This window comes from Labrus mixtus, chromosome 15 (assembly GCF_963584025.1).
Source record: "Labrus mixtus chromosome 15, fLabMix1.1, whole genome shotgun sequence".
Classification (NCBI taxonomy): domain Eukaryota; kingdom Metazoa; phylum Chordata; class Actinopteri; order Labriformes; family Labridae; genus Labrus; species Labrus mixtus.
Genome location: NC_083626.1, coordinates 7,134,070 through 7,155,411, shown reverse-complemented (window position 1 = coordinate 7,155,411; position 21,342 = coordinate 7,134,070). Strand labels below are relative to the sequence as shown.

Genomic DNA, 21,342 nt, shown 5'->3' with positions numbered 1-21,342 from the left:
AACAAGACATAAAAATACTAAGATCAGTTTTTTAAAAACTAGACTCGTGTTGCTTTTTCTTGTAATGTACGTCGAATCGCTTTGTAACCCTTTGTTTTTAAAGATGATGAATAAATAAAGTTATTATTATGGTTTTGGGGATGATGATGATGATGATGATGTTTTTATTAATAAATTAGCTTTGACATTAAAAGTTTTATTTTGGAAGTAAAAAGCGGAAGTCACATATTTTGTGGCTGACTTGACCCCAGAGTCCAGAGGAGGAGGGCGAGGAGTGTGCTGCTTTACTTTTCTGCAGTCTTTGCCCTCTTTCTTTGTTGTTGTGTTTTCTTATAAGAACAAGGAGAAGTTTATAAGGCCTGATAAAAGTTTATGTTGTTGTGATTATGAAATGACCGTGCCGGTAAACGGACTGTGGATTTCAACACACGCACAGGGACGTTTTTCAAACCGCCTACGTTAACCTCTGCAGATTCTTTTTGAACGATGAAGGCGACTGGAAACAGATTTTATCTGCGGATTTATTTTATCAGGAGAAAATGAAGACAGCACATGTACTTAACTCATCAAAACACGACAAGTAAGTCACCGGATATGTTGTCAATGTATCTAACTATGTTGTAATCTGTTTAAATATGTTAACACAACTTCTCTCACTGAACAAAGTGTATGTTTCTTCTTCTATGAAGTTAACGAAACAGGTTATTTACTTTGTCGTATTCAGTAATTAGTCATTAGAAAACTTGTTTTTATTAAAAACTTGTGCAGACTCTATTACCCTAAGTGCGACTTTCTTGGTTAAAAAAGCAAACGGAAGCTCAACTGAAAATATGGCAAGTTAAAGTTTAATCTATTATCTGCATTTATATGTAGCTTCATTTCAATATCAAGCATATTTATAGCTCTATTTAGTATTGGGGTTAGATTCGGCATGTCGCTAAAATCTAAAATCTTGCTTTAAAGATCGATACAAAGCATGATAGGTAAAGAAATCCTTGTTCATACGTCGCTTCTTCAGGCGTAACTCAGAACATCTGACCTGCTGGTTTGCCATGCTTAGTGTTATACAAGTGAGTTAATCAAGGTTATTATTTACCTTTGATTATTGCCGAATTATAGATTACTTCTTAATCAGTAAGATCAATGAGTCAGTTTTTATTTCTGTGAAAGTGAGACTTAAAAATCCCGAGAAACACTTTAACTGTCTGTATATCAAAGGGAGATTGGTATGTACCTTCATGTAACATAAAACACGTTTTTTTTCCTCTCTGCCTTTTTGAAACTATTCTTATTTTACTGCAACACATTCAGGTTACAGGGTGATCTAAGGTCATTGGCCCTAATTGCAGGGAGTACCGCTACTGTATGGAAAGCTGCTGCAGGTGTTGCCAAATGTAGGGAAAACAGCTGAGTTAATAAATGACTGACTCTAACTGAAAGCATATGAGATGTACTTATTGCCCTCAGAGCTTCTTTCTAAAGATCTTCAGCTAACTACACAATTATGAGCACATTTTATAGGTTTAAGATGTCTATATAGAGATTATGATGGGATTCAGAGACATTTTGTCTCACAGATAACAACTGACAACAAATGAAGAGACTTGTAATGTTTAAGTGGTCCATCACTCTTTCAGCAGCCCTACAACACTGATGTCTACATGTTTCTCAGGAGGCTGGTGATGGATTGGTCATTTTGAGGCACTTCATCTTCGTGTGTCCTTTTTATGTTGTCATTTAGCAAACCCACATTTTTCTTTTATTATAGCTGTAGCTGTCACTGTTGCTGGTGAACCGCAGTCGTACAACAACTCACCTTAGACGTGTTGAATCATGCCGTACGAGGGCGTCTTTTTTGTGGTGGTTTTGAAGGTGCAATTAGACTTGATTTAGCTGCCAAGTGATGATGGGGTATTTCATGGGTCCTCTGTCTGGTTTGTACATTGGTGAGTCAGAGAGTTTCACTTGAAGATACATGGATACCTAACACAGAGTTGACAGCCTAGTCAACATAAGCGTAGTTCCTTTTTATTCCCCCTCTGGCTTAGACACTTGATATCACAGCACCTCACAGTTTGCCTTGGCTTACTGGCAATAACATGAGTTGATTTAAACAAAATGCCATAGGAGAGGGAACTGACAGTTCTAGATGTGTTTTCACATGTTACTGTAGCTGCTCTGTTTCTGGATATTCGCAGTTCAAAGACAAAGCTTGATTACCATAGATGATCTAAACAACTCAAATCAGTGGTTAGTGCTGGGCGCAAATCTCTCTGCCCCATAATTATGGACAGTCTGCTGATCCGTCTTCCTGCATGTCAGGAAACTCAACTCATGCCTTCCTGCGTACAACATACCGCACACAGACAAATAACGCAAATGGGTCAGTTTTAGGAGCTGCATTGTCATTGCATGGTCTGACAATGACGAAGCAGCAGCATTCCAGTCCCCACATACATTTTGATTTAGGTCAAACCAAACAAAGGCATCACTTGCAACGCTGACTGACCCACTGTCTCTAGTTAAATGTATTCCCCGACCCCCCCCTCCCCCCTTCCCCCCTTTTGAAGAATGCAGTTCATAGAGTTATTATGATCATGAGCTGTGTGCGCAGTGGAATTTTACCATGTCTCCCCTTCTCCACATTCTCGCAGCCTAATGTGCAACGTGTCCAAATGGTTTGGTTCCAGCAAGCCAGGAGCTGAGAGTGTACAGTGACTGCATTGATGTCCGCTCAGGGAGCATGAGACGGGGTGGCTGCAGCTGCAGAACTTTGCATCGGGCTCAGTGTTTAAAAGCGTTTGATGAGGGGAAGTAAGACCATACACCAGGGCTTTAAACTGTGCATATTCTAATCCTTGCACAAAGTCATCAGTTAAGCAGAGTCTCTTGTCCTGTGTGTTTATATCTGGATGAATAGCTCATCTTTTTTTTTAGCAGCTATCCTGTGTAGATACTAGATATATCACTAAATATCTGTTGAATCTGACCTATATCAGTAAGCCAGTGTAAACAACCCATGGGCCTATCACAGATACATATCAGTATCTGATATTGAAGTTGTTTCTTCAAACATATTGTGCAGAAACAATGCTTGAGGTGATAAAGACACTAATGTCTTCATGTGATTTGTCTTAGAATAGTCTGATTTAATCATTTACAATCCTCTCTTTGTGTCTGCAGAATATGTAGCATAGCATCACATCTGAGCAGGTGAATTAGATGACACTGTATAAAACCGGGGTTATAAATCAAGAGTTTTATAACGATGACATATTGTGTTGATTCTTTGATCAACAATTTTCTGCCTATATCATCTAGTCTGCCAGCACCTGACTTCAGACGATGTTGACAGTTTGAGAAATAAATCTCTATTGGTTGTCAAATTGTTTAAAAAGATTTCTTTCTTTTTTTTTTGCAATTGGTAATGGTCTCAGAAATCCCCCATTGTTCTGCCTCTTATTGTAATTTGCTCTGTATGCATACTGTGTGAATGATTAATGTGTTTTCTTCCCTTTTTGAAGTTCTTTGAAACCAGTTAAAATTCGTCTGAGTCATTTGAAAGAACAACAGATTAGATTAGAGGCCTTGTTGTGTCATTGACATTTTTTATTTAGGAAAGCAGCTACAGAGAAGACAACTTCGCCGGGGCTATTTGAGGCGGCTTTGGGCGGCTACCAACACAGACACACACAGCAGCAGGAATATGTGCTCACCTTGTTCCTGTCACTATCCTGCCTTTTTTTTTTAACTGGATTTATTTTTGGCAGCGGACCCTGACAGGAGTCTGTCCTTCCTGACCTTCCTTCTCTCTGTCCCTTCTGACTGCTTCAGATGTGCTCTGTTTGGAAAAGACAAGTCAAGTCTTGTGTCTCCTCAGAAGTATCCCTTTGACCCTGCACTGTTTTGTCTGGGCTTGCTTTTAAGTGCAGTGATTGATGAGTAATATTGATGCCTTGTCTTTTCCTCTTTTCAGGTTGTTTACAAAAGGAGACATGGGGGAAATGACACTCTGCTAGCACAAGAAGGGGGATAAAGAGTTTGGACCATACACTTTGGGGCCCTCTGTTTTCACTTATCATTTCTGGATTAATTGAGAACAGATCAGGAACATCTTTCCTGTCCAACTTTATGAGGAAATTCCTGATGCATTCATCAATGGAGAACTGAGGGTGAGCTGACCCCCTCTCAGCATGCTGGCTCTGAGGCTGGAGCAAGGCAAGCGAGGGGGTGGTGAGGTCGATCGCCTGCAGAAAGGGGCCACTGTGGCTTGGCAGTCGGGGAGGCCCTGTTCTAAAGAGCGCCGCGTTAACATCAGGGAGAAGATCTCCCAGTGGGAAGGTCGCAGTCAGCAGGACAGCAGCCAGGATGCCGGGGTCAAAGTACACCCTCCAACTGTATCCCGGAGTCTGTCTGGAGATGTGCTGGGCAACGGGTGCTCCAGTGAGGGATCAAGAGGGGGGCCTCACGCTAAAGCTAGCCTCTCAAAAGCTAAGAGCCTAGATTTTCGAGAATCCCCATCCCCAGCTGGACAGACTGCTGTTGGTAGAAGGTCAGAGCCTTTGCAGAAATACTCAACAGAACTTTCAACCCCAGGAAACAAACCACTAGCATCACAAAAAGAAATGGGGTCTCCCAAAGTGGGGGCTTACACCCCGAACTCTACAGATAAACAGATCTACTCTGCTTATGGCGACCGAAAAACACAGCGTATCTTGGACTTTGAAGTAGTTCCTAAACCTCTACCTCTATCAACTGATGACCAAGACGACAACATGCCCGCCGGAAACTTCTACACCTCTCGGGGTTTCTGGCGCAAGCTCGAGGGCGACAGACTGCTCTGGGAGAAAGGCAGGGGGTCTTCAGGTGATCCTGAGCCTCCTCCCAAACCTCAGCGGACATTCCAGTATCAGGGATCCAAAAACAACAAAACCAACACGGAGCACACAATACGCTGGAACAACAGATCCCCCAATAACAACCACTCCAACGTGAGGGGCAGGAGCAGGAGGGTAGCTCAACCACCCAGCTTCCCACCACCTCCGTGTCCAGGAGCAACGACCAACGGGCTTTCAAGGCATAAAAAGAACAGGTGAGTCCAAACTCTTAAAGCAGAGCAAACTTTTTAAGAGACATCATTTCATGCTACTCTTAATTAGATCTGAATCATGCCCGACCATTTTGTGAAAGTACATGTGAATACTCTTCTCTGCTTTGGACTGGAACACAGACTGAATATGAACAGATTGTTTTCAGGGCAGTTTTTTGGGGTGGGGGACCACGTCTAAAGCTGGCTGGGGTCCTGGTGTGATGTCACATGATATCTGGCAGCATTGTTCTCTATTGTCTGGATGTGGCCTAGTTCCTCAACAGCAAACACCCTCACACACTCTCTCACACTCCCTGTCACACAGCGACGGCTCAGATAAACAAGACGTGATTCTGTAACCCATGAACAGACTCCACTCTGGACTACATGGCATGTCTCTGTAACGGTCATACCCTGGTGCTGTCTCAATAGAATCCAAACTGTGTCCAGGAGTTGCTGACTGAATCAAATCACGTGCACTTATATTTACAATTTGTGACAAAACACATTTAGTGTTTAAAAAATGTCTCTTATTCAGCCCCAACTCTCATTGATGTTAATGACTCGGACAAAATATCCAAAACATCCAAAACATCCATACAGTATGTCTCCATCTTCCAAACCAACCACAGCGTTTCTGTAGAGTAGAAATAGACCTACAACAACAGTGATGTTGCATTACACATAAAGTTATTCTCTTTTAAATCAACTGCTGAGTATTTTTCATTGTTTATCACAAAGCTTTGACTGAATATAAATTGAAAAGAAAAGAACATTGTTGTAGTTGAAAGACTTAGTGTTGTTATTCTTCGCACAGTAAAACCTTAAAGTAGCCTTAATGATCATTAGTCACTCAAGACATTTTAAACCAGCACATTAAATTAAAGATATCCTCATTTGATGGGAAAACACACAATCTGACAACACTGCACACTGCAAGAGATGATGTGTTTAAAGCAACCAAATGTAGAAAACTCTTTGAAATAAAGGTGCTGTTATCCTGTAATTGTAGTTTTGGCCACAGTGTTTTTAAGATAAAGTTATATTACATTGACTGCACTTTTAAACACTTTGTAAAAAGACTTTTAAACCCCTTCATTTTCTTAACCATTATTCCTCCTTAGTTGACGGTGTTATCTCTTTGTCTTGCATTGTTGAGTTTTATGCCAATAGTTTGTGTTTGACCTGCAGTCCTCCTGCATGTCTGTACAAAGTGAACATAGCTCTTTTGCTTGGTTTGTTTACCGACTCCACAGGAAGCCCTTAACTGTCACTCACTCTTGTATATTAGGAAATACCTCCATGGGGATGGGTATTACATCACACTGAACATGAGTCATGCTACAATCTGTCTGAAGCACTTAGAAAAATGTTTTGTAAAAAAACAAATCAAGTAAATCTTGCACACTGAACTTGTACTTTAACCTTTGTGATAGTAAACCAGCTGTAACACGATGAAACTATTTCTTTCTCTTGAAGGTTTTCCAGAGAGAAAAGCTGCACAGTGACTGAAGTTTTACTGACAGTGGACGTTGTCATGTTGCACGATGCTGTCTCTGTCAAAACGCTGTCAAACTGTGTTTCCTTGTTTTGCTTTCTTCCAACTTTTGTTCCATATGCTCAGTCATTTCCTCCCCTGACACTTTATCTCACACTCTCTTTGTCTTGCTGTGTTTGATATCGACTAAAGGAAATTTGTGGTGTCTATGTTTAGGACAGCAGCCATATTTCACTGCCTTCCCTTCCCTCTCTGCCACAGGAAGTCTTTTGAGTACGAGGATGCTGCGCGCCTCACGGCGAAGCAAGGCACGCAGGGAGAAGACGACAGGCGCTCAGGCCTTTACCATGCTTACTCTGATGACAATATCTATGAGGACATCGTTTGTAAGTCCAACTCCCTATATTTACCAGCTCTCTCAGAACGCTCCGTTTTGGTGTGTGTGTCTCTTTAAATCCAATGAGCCCCCCCCTGAGTTTTCCAGGTAGACATCACTCCTCTGTAGCGAGAATGAAAATGGCGGACCTGCTCAAAAGTTTTGTTCTAGTCTGGGGGTGGAGTCTATGGGTGGAGACACTAGGGGAGGGGAGGGTATTTCTTTTTACCCGAATCTCACTGTGATGTCACAAGTAGAGAAAATTTGAAACATAGCATTTTTCTCTGTGTTGTAAGACTTATGCAGACCACAAACAAAGGACTGGATGGGTTTATTTCACATTTTGTGGGTCAGTAGACACTCAGGTTACCCAGATATATGTTCAAAAACACTGTAGAAGAGGATGTTTCACAATATGTCCCCTTTAAGCAAAAAACAAGCAACTTTTATACGTTGTGCGAAGTTATGCATGGCATCTTTCGACTCATTTCTGATAATTTATTGGCAAAACATGTGTATTTACTGACACAGCTTTATAAATTATTAGGAATCATTATGGTTATAAGGTTAATTTAAAGAAAATTATTAAAATGACAAAAACTAACTCATTAAAGCACATCAAAAACTGAAAGGAATACTGTGAAACTGCTCACACTTTGATATTGGTCTCAATGTTTAATCACACTAAACTAACGATAACTGTTTTATCAACACTGGAACCAATCGATCTTTCACTCTTCTGCTCTGTAAGCAAAGGAGGGTTTGTACTAAATCAGTTGAAGTAACATCGTCAGCCTGTCTTATCTTTCCCATTTCTCTTTCATCGACCAGGTGAAGGGACCAGAGATAACCCCTATGAGGATGTCAAGCTGTCTCCATCGTGTCTCCCTATTTCAAGGCCTCAGCGCCCTAAGGTACGGGGGTTAAAAAAATTCAAGAAGTCTTTTATAAGTCGTGTATGAGTGTATGAAATGATAACCTCCTAACTGGAGATTCTGAAGGAGGAAGAAGATAGTGTTGTAGTTTGATACTGTGTAATTATCTAAATATTCTTGACCTCCAGCTGCCTCCTAAACCCCAAACATTGCACGGATACTCTGGAAAAGTGGAGAGGAAGAAGTTCCAGACCATCGCAGCGTCTAAATCCTCGACCTTCGTAGAAACCCCGAAACCAGCTTCAGCCCGGCGCTCGAGCACTCAGAAAACACAGCGGACGCCTCAGGTAAACGGATCTTCATCACTTATAAGCCAAACGTATTCACACTGACTGAGGTATTTTTATTTTTTTATTGTCATATGACTAACGAGAGAAATGGTATGTTGAATGACGAGTGGTGTGTTACGTCAGACGGAGAAGAAGAGGGAGGTGCTTTGTTGAGCAGGAAGAAAAAGAATAAGAAGACACTGAAAGAAACAGATAGTGGCAGAGTAACATGTGTGAATGCTTTGTTGAGGTTCTGTCATGTAAATACATCAAAATAAACGACACATGGCCGGGGAAAGAGCGGGGACGGGCAGGAACTTTGACAATAAGGTACAGTGAAAGAAAAATACACGTATTGACGGATATATCTGTAAAGTTAGAGTAAGTAAAGGTTGTTGCTTCATAACCGCGGGCATAATGTGGACTTTGTGTAACAGCAGGCTAAACAAATGCAGAGGAAGTCTTTTTATGTAACATTTGAGAAAGAAGTAGTCAAACTTATAGACCCAGAGAGGATAAACGACTTAATCCATGATAATCACACACATATAGTTTACAAACACTGTTTTACAAAAATAAAGTGAAAGAAATTATTGTATTTTTCTGCTTTACAACAGTTCCATATTCTTCACAGGGGCATCTCTCCTTATACTCAGCTACAAGTTTTCCTGCCATACTATCAGTTTTCTGTTTGTGTGTGTCCTCTTAAAGATAAGTTTTCAGCTTCCTGTGTGTGTCTGTATGTGTTGTGACGTGAAGTGTGAAGTCTGTATCTCTCCTGAGCCCACTATCAAACATTCAAATGTTCTCTCTCGGAGCACACAAGAGAAAACTGCAGGAATGTAACCCTAAAAACATGCTGAAAATCTATAATATCATTATGTACTTAGTGGCTGTTATATCAAGATTCCCTATAATCATGATTCTATAATGGCTGTGAAATTATGGGCCTGCCAAGTACCTGTGTGTGCTCTCGTTCTCAGTACGTCAACAAGATCGAGACCATCTTTGACGACAAGCGAGGGAGGAAGAGAGTCAAGAACCAGGGCTTAGCAGTGCGAGGTAACACACACAGACTCAAACATACACATGGTGTCACAGATGTCTTCATGTCCACCACATCAACACTTGAATAAGATTAAGTTGAGCCTCTTGTTGGAAATACCCAGCTTTTGATGGTACACACATGGCAAGCTGCACTCGGGAAAAAGCCACTGATTATGAAACAAAGGCCGACTGTCTGCATCTGATTACGGCTTCTCAAGTTTGTTCCATTCCTCTGCCTCCCCCTAATCTCTCCCCCCTTTATTTATATCAACAGAAGAGACCAGCGGGACAGAGAGCGATCCAGAGGACAACACTAAAGGTATCACCATGGAGTAAATAGATCTTAAAAGTACCTTTTATGTTTGGTGTGCTTTTCAGGTTAGAGGTTAAGGTTTAAAGGTACCAATCAATCTTTATTTGCTTAGCACCAATTTATAACATGCTTATCTTCAGACACTTTACACAAGAGCAGATAAAGACCTTACTCTGTGTTTATTATCTACAAAGACCCAACATTAATCCAGCTTGAGCACAGCTCTATGCAACATTTAGCAAAGTTACAGATGCAAGAAAAAACTTCATTATAAGAAGAAGAAACCTCGAACAGAACCAGACTCATGATGAACATCAATCTGCTGAAACTGTGTTTCTTTTGGAAAGTGGGATAGAGGGGAGATGCAGTTGAAGGGGTTGAAGTTGAACACAACACGAAAGGAACAACTGCCACAAATCTTTGCATGCAAACTTTAATTAAAATCACAAGTGTTTTAAGAATCAGAAAATAATAATCAGAAAACTACGATTTAAATGATTTCATCTGACAGCTTTCTGTAGGAACATCTTGTGTTTTTATGGCTAATGCTGAAGATAGAACGCTCACACTGCTAACATGCTAATGATTAGCAAGTATTATTTTAATTTGCAACACAACCCTAACATAGCATTTAGCATGTTAGCAGTTGTTAGTTAGCAATAAAAACATGTACAGAGTTTCAGAGACTCAAATGATAAAGTGTAATTTCTGCCACACCATATTTAAGACTCTTGCTGTCCTCCAGCCTACACGGTTCAGTTGTGGGGGCTAGAAGTGGCCATGTGGTAGGGTAGGTAGAATCAGCATTGTCACTACCTGGAGCTCACATCAACACAGCCTGTGTCTGTTGAAGGCTTTGTTTTTTTGGTTGCTGTGTAACTTATTAGGGGCATAATGGGGATGTCTTAACTGAGCTCCTATCATATGGTACCTTGTGTTTATTTCAAATTAAGGGATGAAGGCACTGGGTTTTTAGATAAGTAAATAAATCTGGATCAAAGTTTACATAAAGTCATGCTTGGCAACTGTGGTTATAGTGTAGAGCCTCCTCAGAGAACTCAAATAACACGCCCAAACTAAAGTTATTAAAGACTATATTTTATTAACAGAATAACTTCACAATGCATAGAAGTTGTATTTTCAAAACGCCTCATCTTTCTGTGATGTACGGCCGAGGACAATCATAATCGTCTCGTGTCATTGTGTGGTATCCAGCAGGCTCCAGAAGATCAGTTTACAGACAGTCTACACTGAAACGCCGACCAGGGTACCGCACCCTGGAGAGAGACCTGATCCAGCTGCAACAGCAGCAGCTCTTCCAGATCTTTGTGGTCGTGTCGCTAAGAAAAGGCTCCACGGGAAACACCTACTCTCCTGAAATCACGCAGCAGTTCCCCAAAATGGTTAGAAGGAAGCCTTTTGCATGATCCCGCTTTGTCTCGGACATAGAAGAGCTTTGATACGGGTGTTTGAATTTAATGTAGAAGACAGACTGTCGTTAATATAATCTTGTTTGGTCAAATTAAATGAAGATGACCTTTATAATACATGGAGGGGAATTTCACCAACTTATATAAGTAAGGAGCTTTTATAAATGCCAGTTTTTTCTAATTTTGTTTTCCCATTAGAATTTTTATTCATGCTTTACAAATGGTTATGTGAAACTACTGGCGACAGATAAACATAGAAGAAGTATTCTCTAATTCTCACATTAGATTATTTCTATTGAATTATATCATAATATACTGATTTCATGTTGGTCTTCCTGGAAACCACGGCTGGAACTGGTCTCCCTCTGTTCATTTTTTTTTAGTTTGAAAAGTCATCCCGGCTGTCCAGAGAGGCAGAGGATCAGCTGAAGGTTATCCCCAAGTTCTGCTTCCCCGACTCCGAGGACTGGAAACCGTCTGCACACATGCCAAGGTCAGTGAATGCATCACAGAATTCTTTCTATAATGTGAAGAAACTGCTTCTTAAAGGCAAAGACAGTTGCATGTCTTTTGTTGTCACAAAACTTGTGTTGTTATCCAACAAATGCTTTATAAATCTCCTCTTCAGTACTTTATTCAGTTAAGTTATTTCACCAAATCAATGGTTGTATTTACTGCCAGTTCCTGTTTTTTTATTTATCTCCTCATCTGTCCAATGTTACACGTAAATTGTTGGGCAACAAGTCAAATTCCTCACTGAGATAATAAACATTTTGAAGGATCTAATCAGATGTCTAAGGACGAAGGAGCACTGGGCATTCTTCTTTTTTTAATGTGTAAGGTTCATGTTTTAATATAGGATAAAATCTTAATACACACAGCTTCACTCCCAATTTCCACATGTTTCCGTGAGTACCGCAGTCCGTCAGCGCCGTGCACTACGCCGCTGTTCACTGCCACTCTAGTCAATCCTCCTGTTTCCACAGCCAGCGACGCGCTCTGTCTCCGGAGCGTGCTAGCAGTGGCACTACGCTCTGCTCCATTTCAAATATGCTGCAAATCTATTTTAGACAGAGTACACTGCAGGCACGCGTCAAGCTTGAAAGAATAGAACTACCCATACAGGAAGTCAGACAAGGACACACACAAAGCATCTGGTCAATTTCAAAATAAAACCCAATATACAGACTCAAGATCGTTTTCCTTCTCTTTATCAGCATTACATCAAAACAGGCACAGAATGAACAACAAATCAACGTCAGAAAGACAAAACAAAACTTTGTTTTGCATGTTTTTCTCTTTATTCCAAAGTGATCTTGAATTTCTCCTTCGATGTGAGGTCAGCTGTTCATGGCTATGCTCACGTTGCTCTTTGCTCCCGTTCCAGAAACAGAGCCACTGACTGTGGAGATTAAGACTCTTTTTCTTTTTTTTTCTTTTTTTTTTAAGATTTACTTTTTGGGCTTTTTTTGGGTTCAACTAAGAGATAGGACAGTTGATAGATTCAGAAATCAGGGAGAGAGAGAGAGTAGGAAATGACATATAACGGAGCCACAGGTGAGATTGGAACCCAGGCCGCCCGCTTGGAGATTGGGACTCTTATCTGCAGTGGGGCACTTCAACCGAGTTTCTAAATCCAGTTAGCTTATTCGTCTAACTCTACCTCTAAAATCATTTCACGGTTTTATTATTTCTTTTTCATCTTTAAGGCAGTGAAAAGTAAATTATAATGACATAACTGTAATCTCCTCTGTTTGGATGTCGTGTTTACAGTGAAACCTTTTCCTTCGTCCTGACCGGAGAGGACGGCAGCCGCTGGTTCTGTTACTGCCGTAAGATCTTGGTGAGTGAGGATGTGTTGAGTCACTGACTTGATGACTTGTGTCTGTGTTTCTGTGTGTGTGTTCTGATGTGGGATCCCGCCATGTGCTTACACAACATCTCAGAGGAGATGTGAATCAGTACATGTGAATCACAGACCATAAACCACTTCTGAATCAATGACAGAGTGCAAGAAGAATGTTTCCCCTTTCTTTGCCTCACAGGGAGAGCTCCTCGTAGATCTTATTAAAGACATTTTTAAACTCAATTTGTTGGTTGAAATAATGAAGTTTGACTGAATGTGCTTTTTAAAAAATATTTTAATTTAAATACTGAACATGCTTTGTTTGTCCTGTTAAGTACTCTACAACTCTGTGTTGTTAGGTCAAACTCTACATATAGTGTTCTGTTGGTATGCATGCTTACTGCTGCTCTCATGAACATACTGTAGACTTTGGACTCTTTGGTTCTATTTAAATAGTCTATACCCCCGGGTAGAAGTGCGTGGTGCAAGTGCATTTAGGATGTGTCCAATCCTCCTTTTTTCTGGTTAAACAGTGTATAATCTAGGTCCAAAGTAAGACACTAAGGAGTAGTTTTTAGTCTCTTCATTATGCGTAGGTGTGTTTTGGGTGTTCCTGTGTTACACAGTGAAAGTGTGTTGTAGACCTGCCCATGTAGGCTCATGTTACTACCTGAATAATACATCTTTTAAAGAAAGAAAATGACCATGCCATTTCATCCTCGAGATAACATTTCATCTGGCAACACCTTTTTAGACCAAAACACTTACTTTGAGTTCTCTATGGCCCTGTCAGTCTGAAAGTATCAATGATAGGAGACCTTTGCACGGGTTGCCCATGTTAAATTCATCTTATCGTCAGTTATTAGGGGAAAAAAGTATTATGCATTAAAAGGGGAAAAGGTAGTACTTTTTTTCCTCTAACATGTTGGTGTTTTACTGTTTTTTTTGGTGTCAAAGATTTATCTGCTGTTTCCTCTTTTATGACGTTTGAATCTTTGTGTTTCTTAAAGCCCAGTGGAAAAGGCAAGAGGCTCCCTGAGGTGCACTGCATTGTCAGCAAACTGGGCTGTTTCAACCTGTTTGCCAAGGTAAGGCAACTGTACAATACGCCTGCACCCCTGTGTCTGCTGATAGAGGCCTGAAAAGAGCAGGAGTTGTTAGAGTGCAGTGCTAATCCTCTTGAAGTGTATCAGAGCTGCTGCCTTGAAACTCCTCGGTTGTGTTTTGATTGAATGAGGCTGCAGAAGAAGATAATCCCGAGCAATCCCCGGGTGTGTTTTACACACACAGAAAAAAAGAATTGTATGCAAGCAGACGTGTCCCACCTTTTTTTCAGTTGGCTCAGGGAAATTTACAAACAGTTAAGCGTGAAGCCTGAAAAACTACATTCACATGCAGAGCTGCATCCTGCCTCTGTTGTTTTGTTTAGAGTTTAATCAAGATTTGCTCCTTCAGGACACAAACTGTGTTTGTCTGCTTCTCTCGGTCCAGATTTTGGAGGAGGTGGAGCGGCGCAGGGAGATTTCCCCAGCACTGGTTTATCCTTTTATGCGTAGCGTGATGGAGGCCCCGTTTCCAGCCCCTGGACGCACAGTCACAGTGAAGAGCTTCCTCCCCGGCTCCGGGAATGAGGTAACCCTGAAACCAAAAGAGGAAATGTTAATTAGTAGTTTTGGTCCTCCTAACCACTCCTTTCTGCAGAGTCGGAGTGACTCAGAATGTGAGGTTATCTGTAAACAATAAGGAAAGCTTTTTCAGTTTGGAAGGGCTCATTTTGGGAAGTTATATATACTGTAGCTGCCCACAATAATCACTTTAGTCGTTACCGTTTAGTGACTCAGATAAGTGAAGAAATGACCCCTCCCATACCAGGAAATGTTACAAAATCATCACCGTCTTGTGTGTCAGCAGTTAAGTTGCTCTAAAGACACAACTAGTAAACTGTTAAGCTACATTACACAGAAGTATTGAAAGTACCTACAGTCTGTTTTCACACATTCAAGAAACATACAAGGTGGCGCTACATGACACTCCATGTACACAGCAGCCTGACTCCATGTGCTCCCGTTGTGTCGTCAGGTTTTGACTCTGTGTCGGCCGGTGGACTCCAGGCTGGAGCACGTGGACTTTGACAGCCTGCTGCAGTGTCTCAGTGTCGGGAAACTCCTGCAGGTGTTTGCCTCCATCCTGCTCGAGAGGAGGGTCATCTTCATCGCTGACAAACTCAGGTACTGCTGTGCTAACACGAATCACTGCATGGACACTCAACCATCAATATTATATAAACATAAATACAAGAATAATGATGATTTAAGAATGAGGCACACAATGTCACGATGGTTACTCCTACATTCCTTCTCGCTGTGTTTCAGCCGTTGATGATGCTTGATTACTCAAAGGCCGAGGGCCAGTCTTATTATCTGTGTACCTTTCTCCCATTGTAAACCTATGGCGGTTTTAGAAAGGCAAGTCGGGGCAGGTTTATTTGTACAGCTTTAAATGACTTACAGTGTCTCAGTGGGCTGTACAGAGCCCCAAGAATAACACGATCTAACAGAGCCCAAGCTCCTTGTGTTACCACAAAGAAATTAAGGACCATAAATTATAGATGATCTTCATCGTTAAAGAAGGAATGAGAGGGATGTGTTGGTTAAGCTGCTTTAGTGAGGAAACAAGCAGTGAATAGACAATCAAAACATTCTCTCTTCTGTGTCATGGCTGTTTCGTTCTAAAGCACAAAAAACACCTCGGCACAATCCTGCCGCTGCTGGATTTTGTATGACTCCAGCTAAAGCCACAATTCTTTCAACCTGCTGAGAGCTCCCCGAGACAGAGACAGAAATGTAACCTGGTGGCCTCACATGCAGCCTGCTGATACACGTCCAATACCTCAGGCGTTTAACACACAACTGTCCTTAAACACAGCAAAAAATAAAGAAACATACAGTCAGAGTCTACTACACTGTTAATTATGAGTTATGACCTGATTGTGAGGCAGGTAATGGAGGCCTCCAGATTATCATGTAAATATTCAATTCTACAATCAGCAACGGATGTAAAGGTTGATTTGTAGTCCGCAGCATGAGGCAGTTTTTGTGCTACAAAGTGTAAAACTGATCAAAAAGATTAGACATATATAGACACATAGACAATATATAACAGATTATTAAGTAACAGATGTTCAGGGATTTTTCAGGTATTGTAGTTTAGAAATCTGATAAAATAGAAAGAGCCAGAGTTGTGTTATTATTAAAAAAAAGTCTACTAAAAGGAAATTTCAATTAAAATGTAATTGAAAGACAATGCCTGACTCTCTTTAAGTCTAGAGGATGATAGGAAGTGGATAACAGATCGGTGTGCTTTAAGAAATAGCTGAGCTCTGCAGAATGTTTAGAGAAATCAGACTCGAGAACTGTTCCTTTTAAAGGGAAGTTGTTGAGAGTTTTGTTTTTTTTAAGCATGTAGCACCAACCGGACATGAAGTGTCAGCAGAGATTGAAACGACAATAACTGCAGCGTGTATTAGGGCAGATCTTTGTTGCACTGGTTCACACGCCTGTATACATAATCTATTACGGCTAGTTGCTATGGTGTAAAAGTTGAATAATATTATGACCCTGCTATTGTCAGACAGCTATAATCAAGTCATATGATCTGTGTGAGAACTGTGTTGTGTTTTTGTGTTGATTATTTTCTCTTTGTTGACTGCAGCGTGTTGTCTCGGTGTGGCCATGCAGTGCTGGCGCTGCTCTACCCCTTCACCTGGCAGCACACCTTTGTACCTGTGCTCCCAGCCAGCATGCTGGACATCAGCTGCTCCCCCACCCCGTTCCTCATCGGGGTGCTGGCCCCCTGCCTGCCAGAGCTGCTGGAGCTGCCCATCGAGGAGGTCTGTCAGAATTCAGTGAAATTGTAAACAAAGACTTGAGATGATCCTGTGCAGCAGCTTCCACTCAGTGCGAGTAGTGAGGAAACACCCTGAAGAGACTCACCACACGTTTGAGTAACTGTCATTCTTCTCTTTCCTCAGGTGCTCATAGTGGATCTGTGTGCAGACAAGTTTGTCATTCAGGTGTGTACACATAGCAGTGCTCAGTGGGGAATGAAAGGTGTGGTCCCTCTAATTAGGATGGCTTTGCCCACACTTGTCCCTGGTTTGCATTCAGAATGTTTTGTGACAGAAAGAAATGTACAGAAAGAAATGTGTTTGTTTATATTAGGTTTGTCTTAAACTGTCTGGGTTTCTGGCTAACTCTTTGTCCAGTCCCGTACCCTCTGGAGTAGTGACACTTCCAGTAATTATGAGCCTCATTTATTGCATATATTGGAATCTAAATGATTAATTGGTACATGAAGATATGGGGCTGCTTTACTTGAAGCTGAGAGACAGCCGGTCATGACTGTGGTGTAATCTTTAGGGGGAAATACAACCAAACAAAGTGAGTCCATTAGGTGATTTTATATCAAAGTATCTCACAACATTACAGCCATAATCCATACAGTAAACACACGTTGCTCTTGTAGCTCCTAAAGAAGCATCAGTACTTTGTTCAGATTGTTTCATAACCGGCTAAAAACTCCTCACAGGAGCTTTAAGGTAAGAACCCTTATTTAACCAGAAACAGATGTTAGCCTCCCATAGACAAAAACAGTCATTCTAAAAACAAGTTCCTGCTTAAACACTGACTCAACTGGTTAGTTTGAGTAATATCTCTTGTATTAGATCCAGACAAACTCTATAAAACTTCAGTTACACAAGGCAGCAATAGGTCAGTAACCTTATTATATAGATCAAATCTCTGTTTTTCTCAATGGAATCTGGTGGCTTCATCAAAAGAAAGATGTCTAGACTTGCTATTTTTAGTGTTTGGATCAAAATGTTGTTATAAATTAGCAAATCAAGATGAATATAGACTCATTGATTGATTAGGGATGTTTTCTTTTACTGTTTTGACACACCTAACATCAATCGGAGCCAGTGTGACTAAAAAAACCACTTCTATCAGACTTACGGTGACTTTTTCGGTGCATCTGCAACGAAAGATTAAAGTGCAGCAAACTCATATGTGTTAGCACCAATTATTCATGTAGTCCCCAAATATGTAGAAAATAGGGTCTAGGTATGAAATACCAGATTCCACCACTAGTCTGTTGAGACAATAAGAAACGTGCACAGCCTTGCTTCAGGTCATCATGTGACTGTTGTTGAACATTACTTGTGATGTTTGGACAGCTTGGTGATGAGGACTGCATCCTGCCCAGTAAGCTGCAGGCGGCGCTGCTGCAGATCCTGGAGGAGAGGGAAGAGATCCTGAGACAGGAGGATGGAGACAGAGGTGGAGGTTTGTGTAACAGAAAGATGCTTTAAGGCAGTCAGGTTTTCAACATCTTCAGTCACTGATTTTGTGGATTAGCAGACACTACAGTATATCATCGGCTGCATCAGCTCTTATACTGTAACTATGAATTCATGATGCCACCTCTTCTACTGATTAGCTGCTGTTTGTGCACCACAAAATAAATGTTTCAATGTTCATATTAAGTCAGTAAATCTTGTAAGCAAACGTGTTAAACTATCTAAGCCCTCATAGGAAGTTATGAAACATATACATGTTATATAAAGTCGTTGTAAAGCTACAGAACATTTCTCTGTTTTCAATCCATTTATCGTCTTTTCAAACTCTGCCCCATCCAGATCATCAGGCCGACCTGAGCTCTTTGGTGTCCGAGGGTTTCGTGCGGTTATTCGTGGAGCTGGTGGGCCACTATCCTCTCCACATGGTCGAGTCCTCCAACGGGAGCAGGGAGCTACAGCGCGACAGCTTCCGCAAATCTCACCCCTCCCGTGGAGTCCGCCAGTTCCTGCAGCTCTTCATGGAAACTCAGATGTTTGCAGGATTCATTCAGGACAAAGAGCTGCGCAAGGGCGTGGGCAGAGGTGAGTGTGTGGATGAAGCAGAGTCGATTCTTAACGGGGATCATTCTTAACAAAACACAGAAAATAATCCCTATTAGACGATATATCATTAGCTGTTTATGCTACAATATACTGATCAATTCTAAACAAGCCGGAATAAAATTTGACGCACTTGATTTGTCAGTACTCAGTTCTGATCACACTCTGTATTAGAAGCTGACGTAGCTCTCTAATTAAACTCAGATTTTTGGATTTAGGATTTGCATTTTCACCATCACCATCTTCTTGCTGATTGGCTCAACATTTCCGTGTCTCTCTCAGGTCTCTTTGAGTTCAGAGTGGCCGAGTATATGGATACGTACCCTGAGCCAGAGCCGAGCGGTGTGAACAAGTTTCTAAAAGGACTGGGTAAGTGATGCTGATTCATCTTCTGTTGAGTTCACTTTCAGAGTCTCTTTTTCAACAGCTAATGGATTTGTCCTTTTTTTTTCTTTTCCAGGAAACAAGATGAAGCTCCTACAAATTAAATGAAACTCTCCCCAGCTTTTAAAAGACTTTGTAATTAAAAACAGAATACCTGCTGCTGCTGGACTCGTTGAGGAAATGAATGTGGGTGAGAGGCCGGCGTCCGGATGTGAACAGGACAGCGAGGAGCGGACCCGCCTCATCTTTGAGTCATGTTTTAAAAGAAATGCACTTCTTATCGGACCAGAACTGGAAACTATCATTGAGGTGTATTCCCGTCACTGAAGCCTTCAGAAGGAGTCTGCAAAAGTACAAGAAGACATTCCTTAACCTCAGCCTGATCAACCAGTGGACGTAAAGGTTCTTAGTATAGAAACATGTTTACATGCATGGCTCGACGTTTACACCATCTCCTTCACCACGTGTGCATTTTTAGTGCAAAAGCAAGTTTGCCACATTTCAAATGTGTAAATACTTTTAAAGAATAATGTGCATTGTTCCAACCTGACGCCTGTTTTTACATTTTAATGTAAAATGTATCATTCCTCAGCACAAACTGTACAAATGTTTTGTTTACCGTTTTTATTGAAACATTCTTTGTGTTTGAATTCTCAGATAAACCTCTTCAGTCAAAATAAGAATTTAGATTTGGAGAAGAAAGGCTATCATCCTTGTGTTTGTGACTTTCTCCGAGTTAACTCGAGTTGTTGATACTTTTTTTATGTTTTGCACAATTTTGAGAACCAGTGTACAGTATTCGGAGTATTTTTATACTAAAGCATGATATGTCCTACAAACGCTACTTTTTAAATAAAGGGCTCCAAAGGACAGTTTTGAATGTGTTCAGTTATAAATGATTTAAATACATCTGCACACTGAGCCTGCAGAACACACGTTTAGGCATACATGTATATAATTTATTTATATCATAGCTGTATTTTTTAAGGTTTAGCCTTTATTAGATAGAACAGCTGAAGAGAGACAGGAAGTGTTGGGAGGAGAGCGCTGAGGACGACATGCAGCAGAGGGCCGAGGGCGGATTCAAACCCAAGACGGCTGCCATTAAGTGTCCATATATGAAGCGCCTATCCCATCAATGGAAGTAATGTAACAGAAGAAGAAAACCTCTTACGATGATTAAGTTGGAAGTCTGAAACCTCAAATATATTCAGTATTAAAATATAAATCTGGTGATTGAACATACTAAATACATTTTGGGAAATAAGAATGTTTGAAATCTAAATTAAAGGGATGAATACAAATATATTTTTTCTATAAAGTCCAAATCTTTCATTTTCAGTATTTGAATATATGATATTAATTCATATTCTCTTACAGAGTTGTTCATGACTATTATGTTTTAAAGCAGAATATTGATATATTTAAGCTTTAAATAAACAATTTAACACATTTCATGCACGGATGGATTTAGTTCCCTTCACTAACATTAGTAATGGATCAGTTTACAGCTGTTTGAACAGCAGGGAAACATTTAATCAGGTTAACCCTTTAATGTTCACAAGATCTGTTTTTTAAATATAAGCTTTAGTTCTGAAAAAAAATCTGTGAATCGTGATCGACTCCAGTGTATATTGATATACACTATACTATTTTTATTTTTATTTATTTAACCAGGTAATTATCCCCTTAAAATCAACATCTCTTTCACAACCTGGCCAAGAGGGCAGCAGCAGCTCACGTGATGTTTATTTATGATAAATTAAGAGCAACAATTCAAATGTGCAAATTGGTTTACACAAGTACTTCTTTTTTTTTTACATCGCTTAAATCTGAATTACAAAGTTGTTGTTGTTTTTTTTTTTAAAAGCACATTTATTTATGAAAGTTGAATGAGACTAAACGTGAAACATCATGACTGTATTGTGTTGTTGCATTTACCTCTGAGCTCTCAGTTTGTCACTTCTTGTGCCGACCCTGAAACCACAAAAGTAGATTCTTAAGGTTTTAAAGAAGGTGCACACAGAGCAGTTAATCCTGCAGAGGTCAGCTGTGTGTGACACACCCAGAGAGGGAGGAATGACAGGAGCAGGATGAACAGGTTCTTCTGAGGAGGGAAGTCAGTCTCTCAGGCACTACTTCCTCTTTGGCTGCATAAATCTACAACTTCCTCTTTTAATTTCCCAACAGCAAACAAAC

The 21,342-nt window shown here is 40.6% G+C and overlaps 1 protein-coding gene across 2 annotated transcripts; it reads left to right on the top strand.

Moving 5' to 3' along the window:
* Window positions 1–243: 243 nt before the first annotated feature.
* Window positions 244–20,017, top strand: dennd2c (DENN/MADD domain containing 2C). 2 transcript variants are annotated; one of them, XM_061056725.1, is made up of 19 exons: window positions 244–580; window positions 3,977–5,092; window positions 6,849–6,973; window positions 7,795–7,877; window positions 8,027–8,185; window positions 9,151–9,229; window positions 9,489–9,533; window positions 10,746–10,930; window positions 11,341–11,450; window positions 12,731–12,800; window positions 13,814–13,891; window positions 14,295–14,435; window positions 14,883–15,031; window positions 16,515–16,692; window positions 16,834–16,875; window positions 18,037–18,145; window positions 18,499–18,741; window positions 19,042–19,128; window positions 19,220–20,017. In XM_061056725.1, exons 2-19 carry the CDS (start codon window positions 4,194–4,196, stop codon window positions 19,249–19,251), a joined length of 2,814 nt encoding a protein of 937 aa, XP_060912708.1. In that variant the 5' UTR covers window positions 244–580; window positions 3,977–4,193; the 3' UTR covers window positions 19,252–20,017. The 2 variants fall into 2 exon arrangements, with proteins under 2 accessions (XP_060912708.1, XP_060912707.1); XM_061056724.1 differs by having other exon boundaries at window positions 10,743–10,930.
* The last annotated feature ends 1,325 nt before the right edge of the window (window positions 20,018–21,342 follow it).

Excerpts from the sequence above, each read along its gene's own strand:
- dennd2c (XM_061056724.1), top strand. The coding sequence starts at position 4,194 with ATGCTGGCTCTGAGGCTGGAGCAAGGCAAGCGAGGGGGTGGTGAGGTC. Across the intron at positions 5,093-6,848 it reads TCAAGGCATAAAAAGAACAG|GAAGTCTTTTGAGTACGAGG; the intron begins GTGAGTCCAAAC and ends TCTCTGCCACAG. Across the intron at positions 11,451-12,730 it reads CCGTCTGCACACATGCCAAG|TGAAACCTTTTCCTTCGTCC; the intron begins GTCAGTGAATGC and ends TCGTGTTTACAG.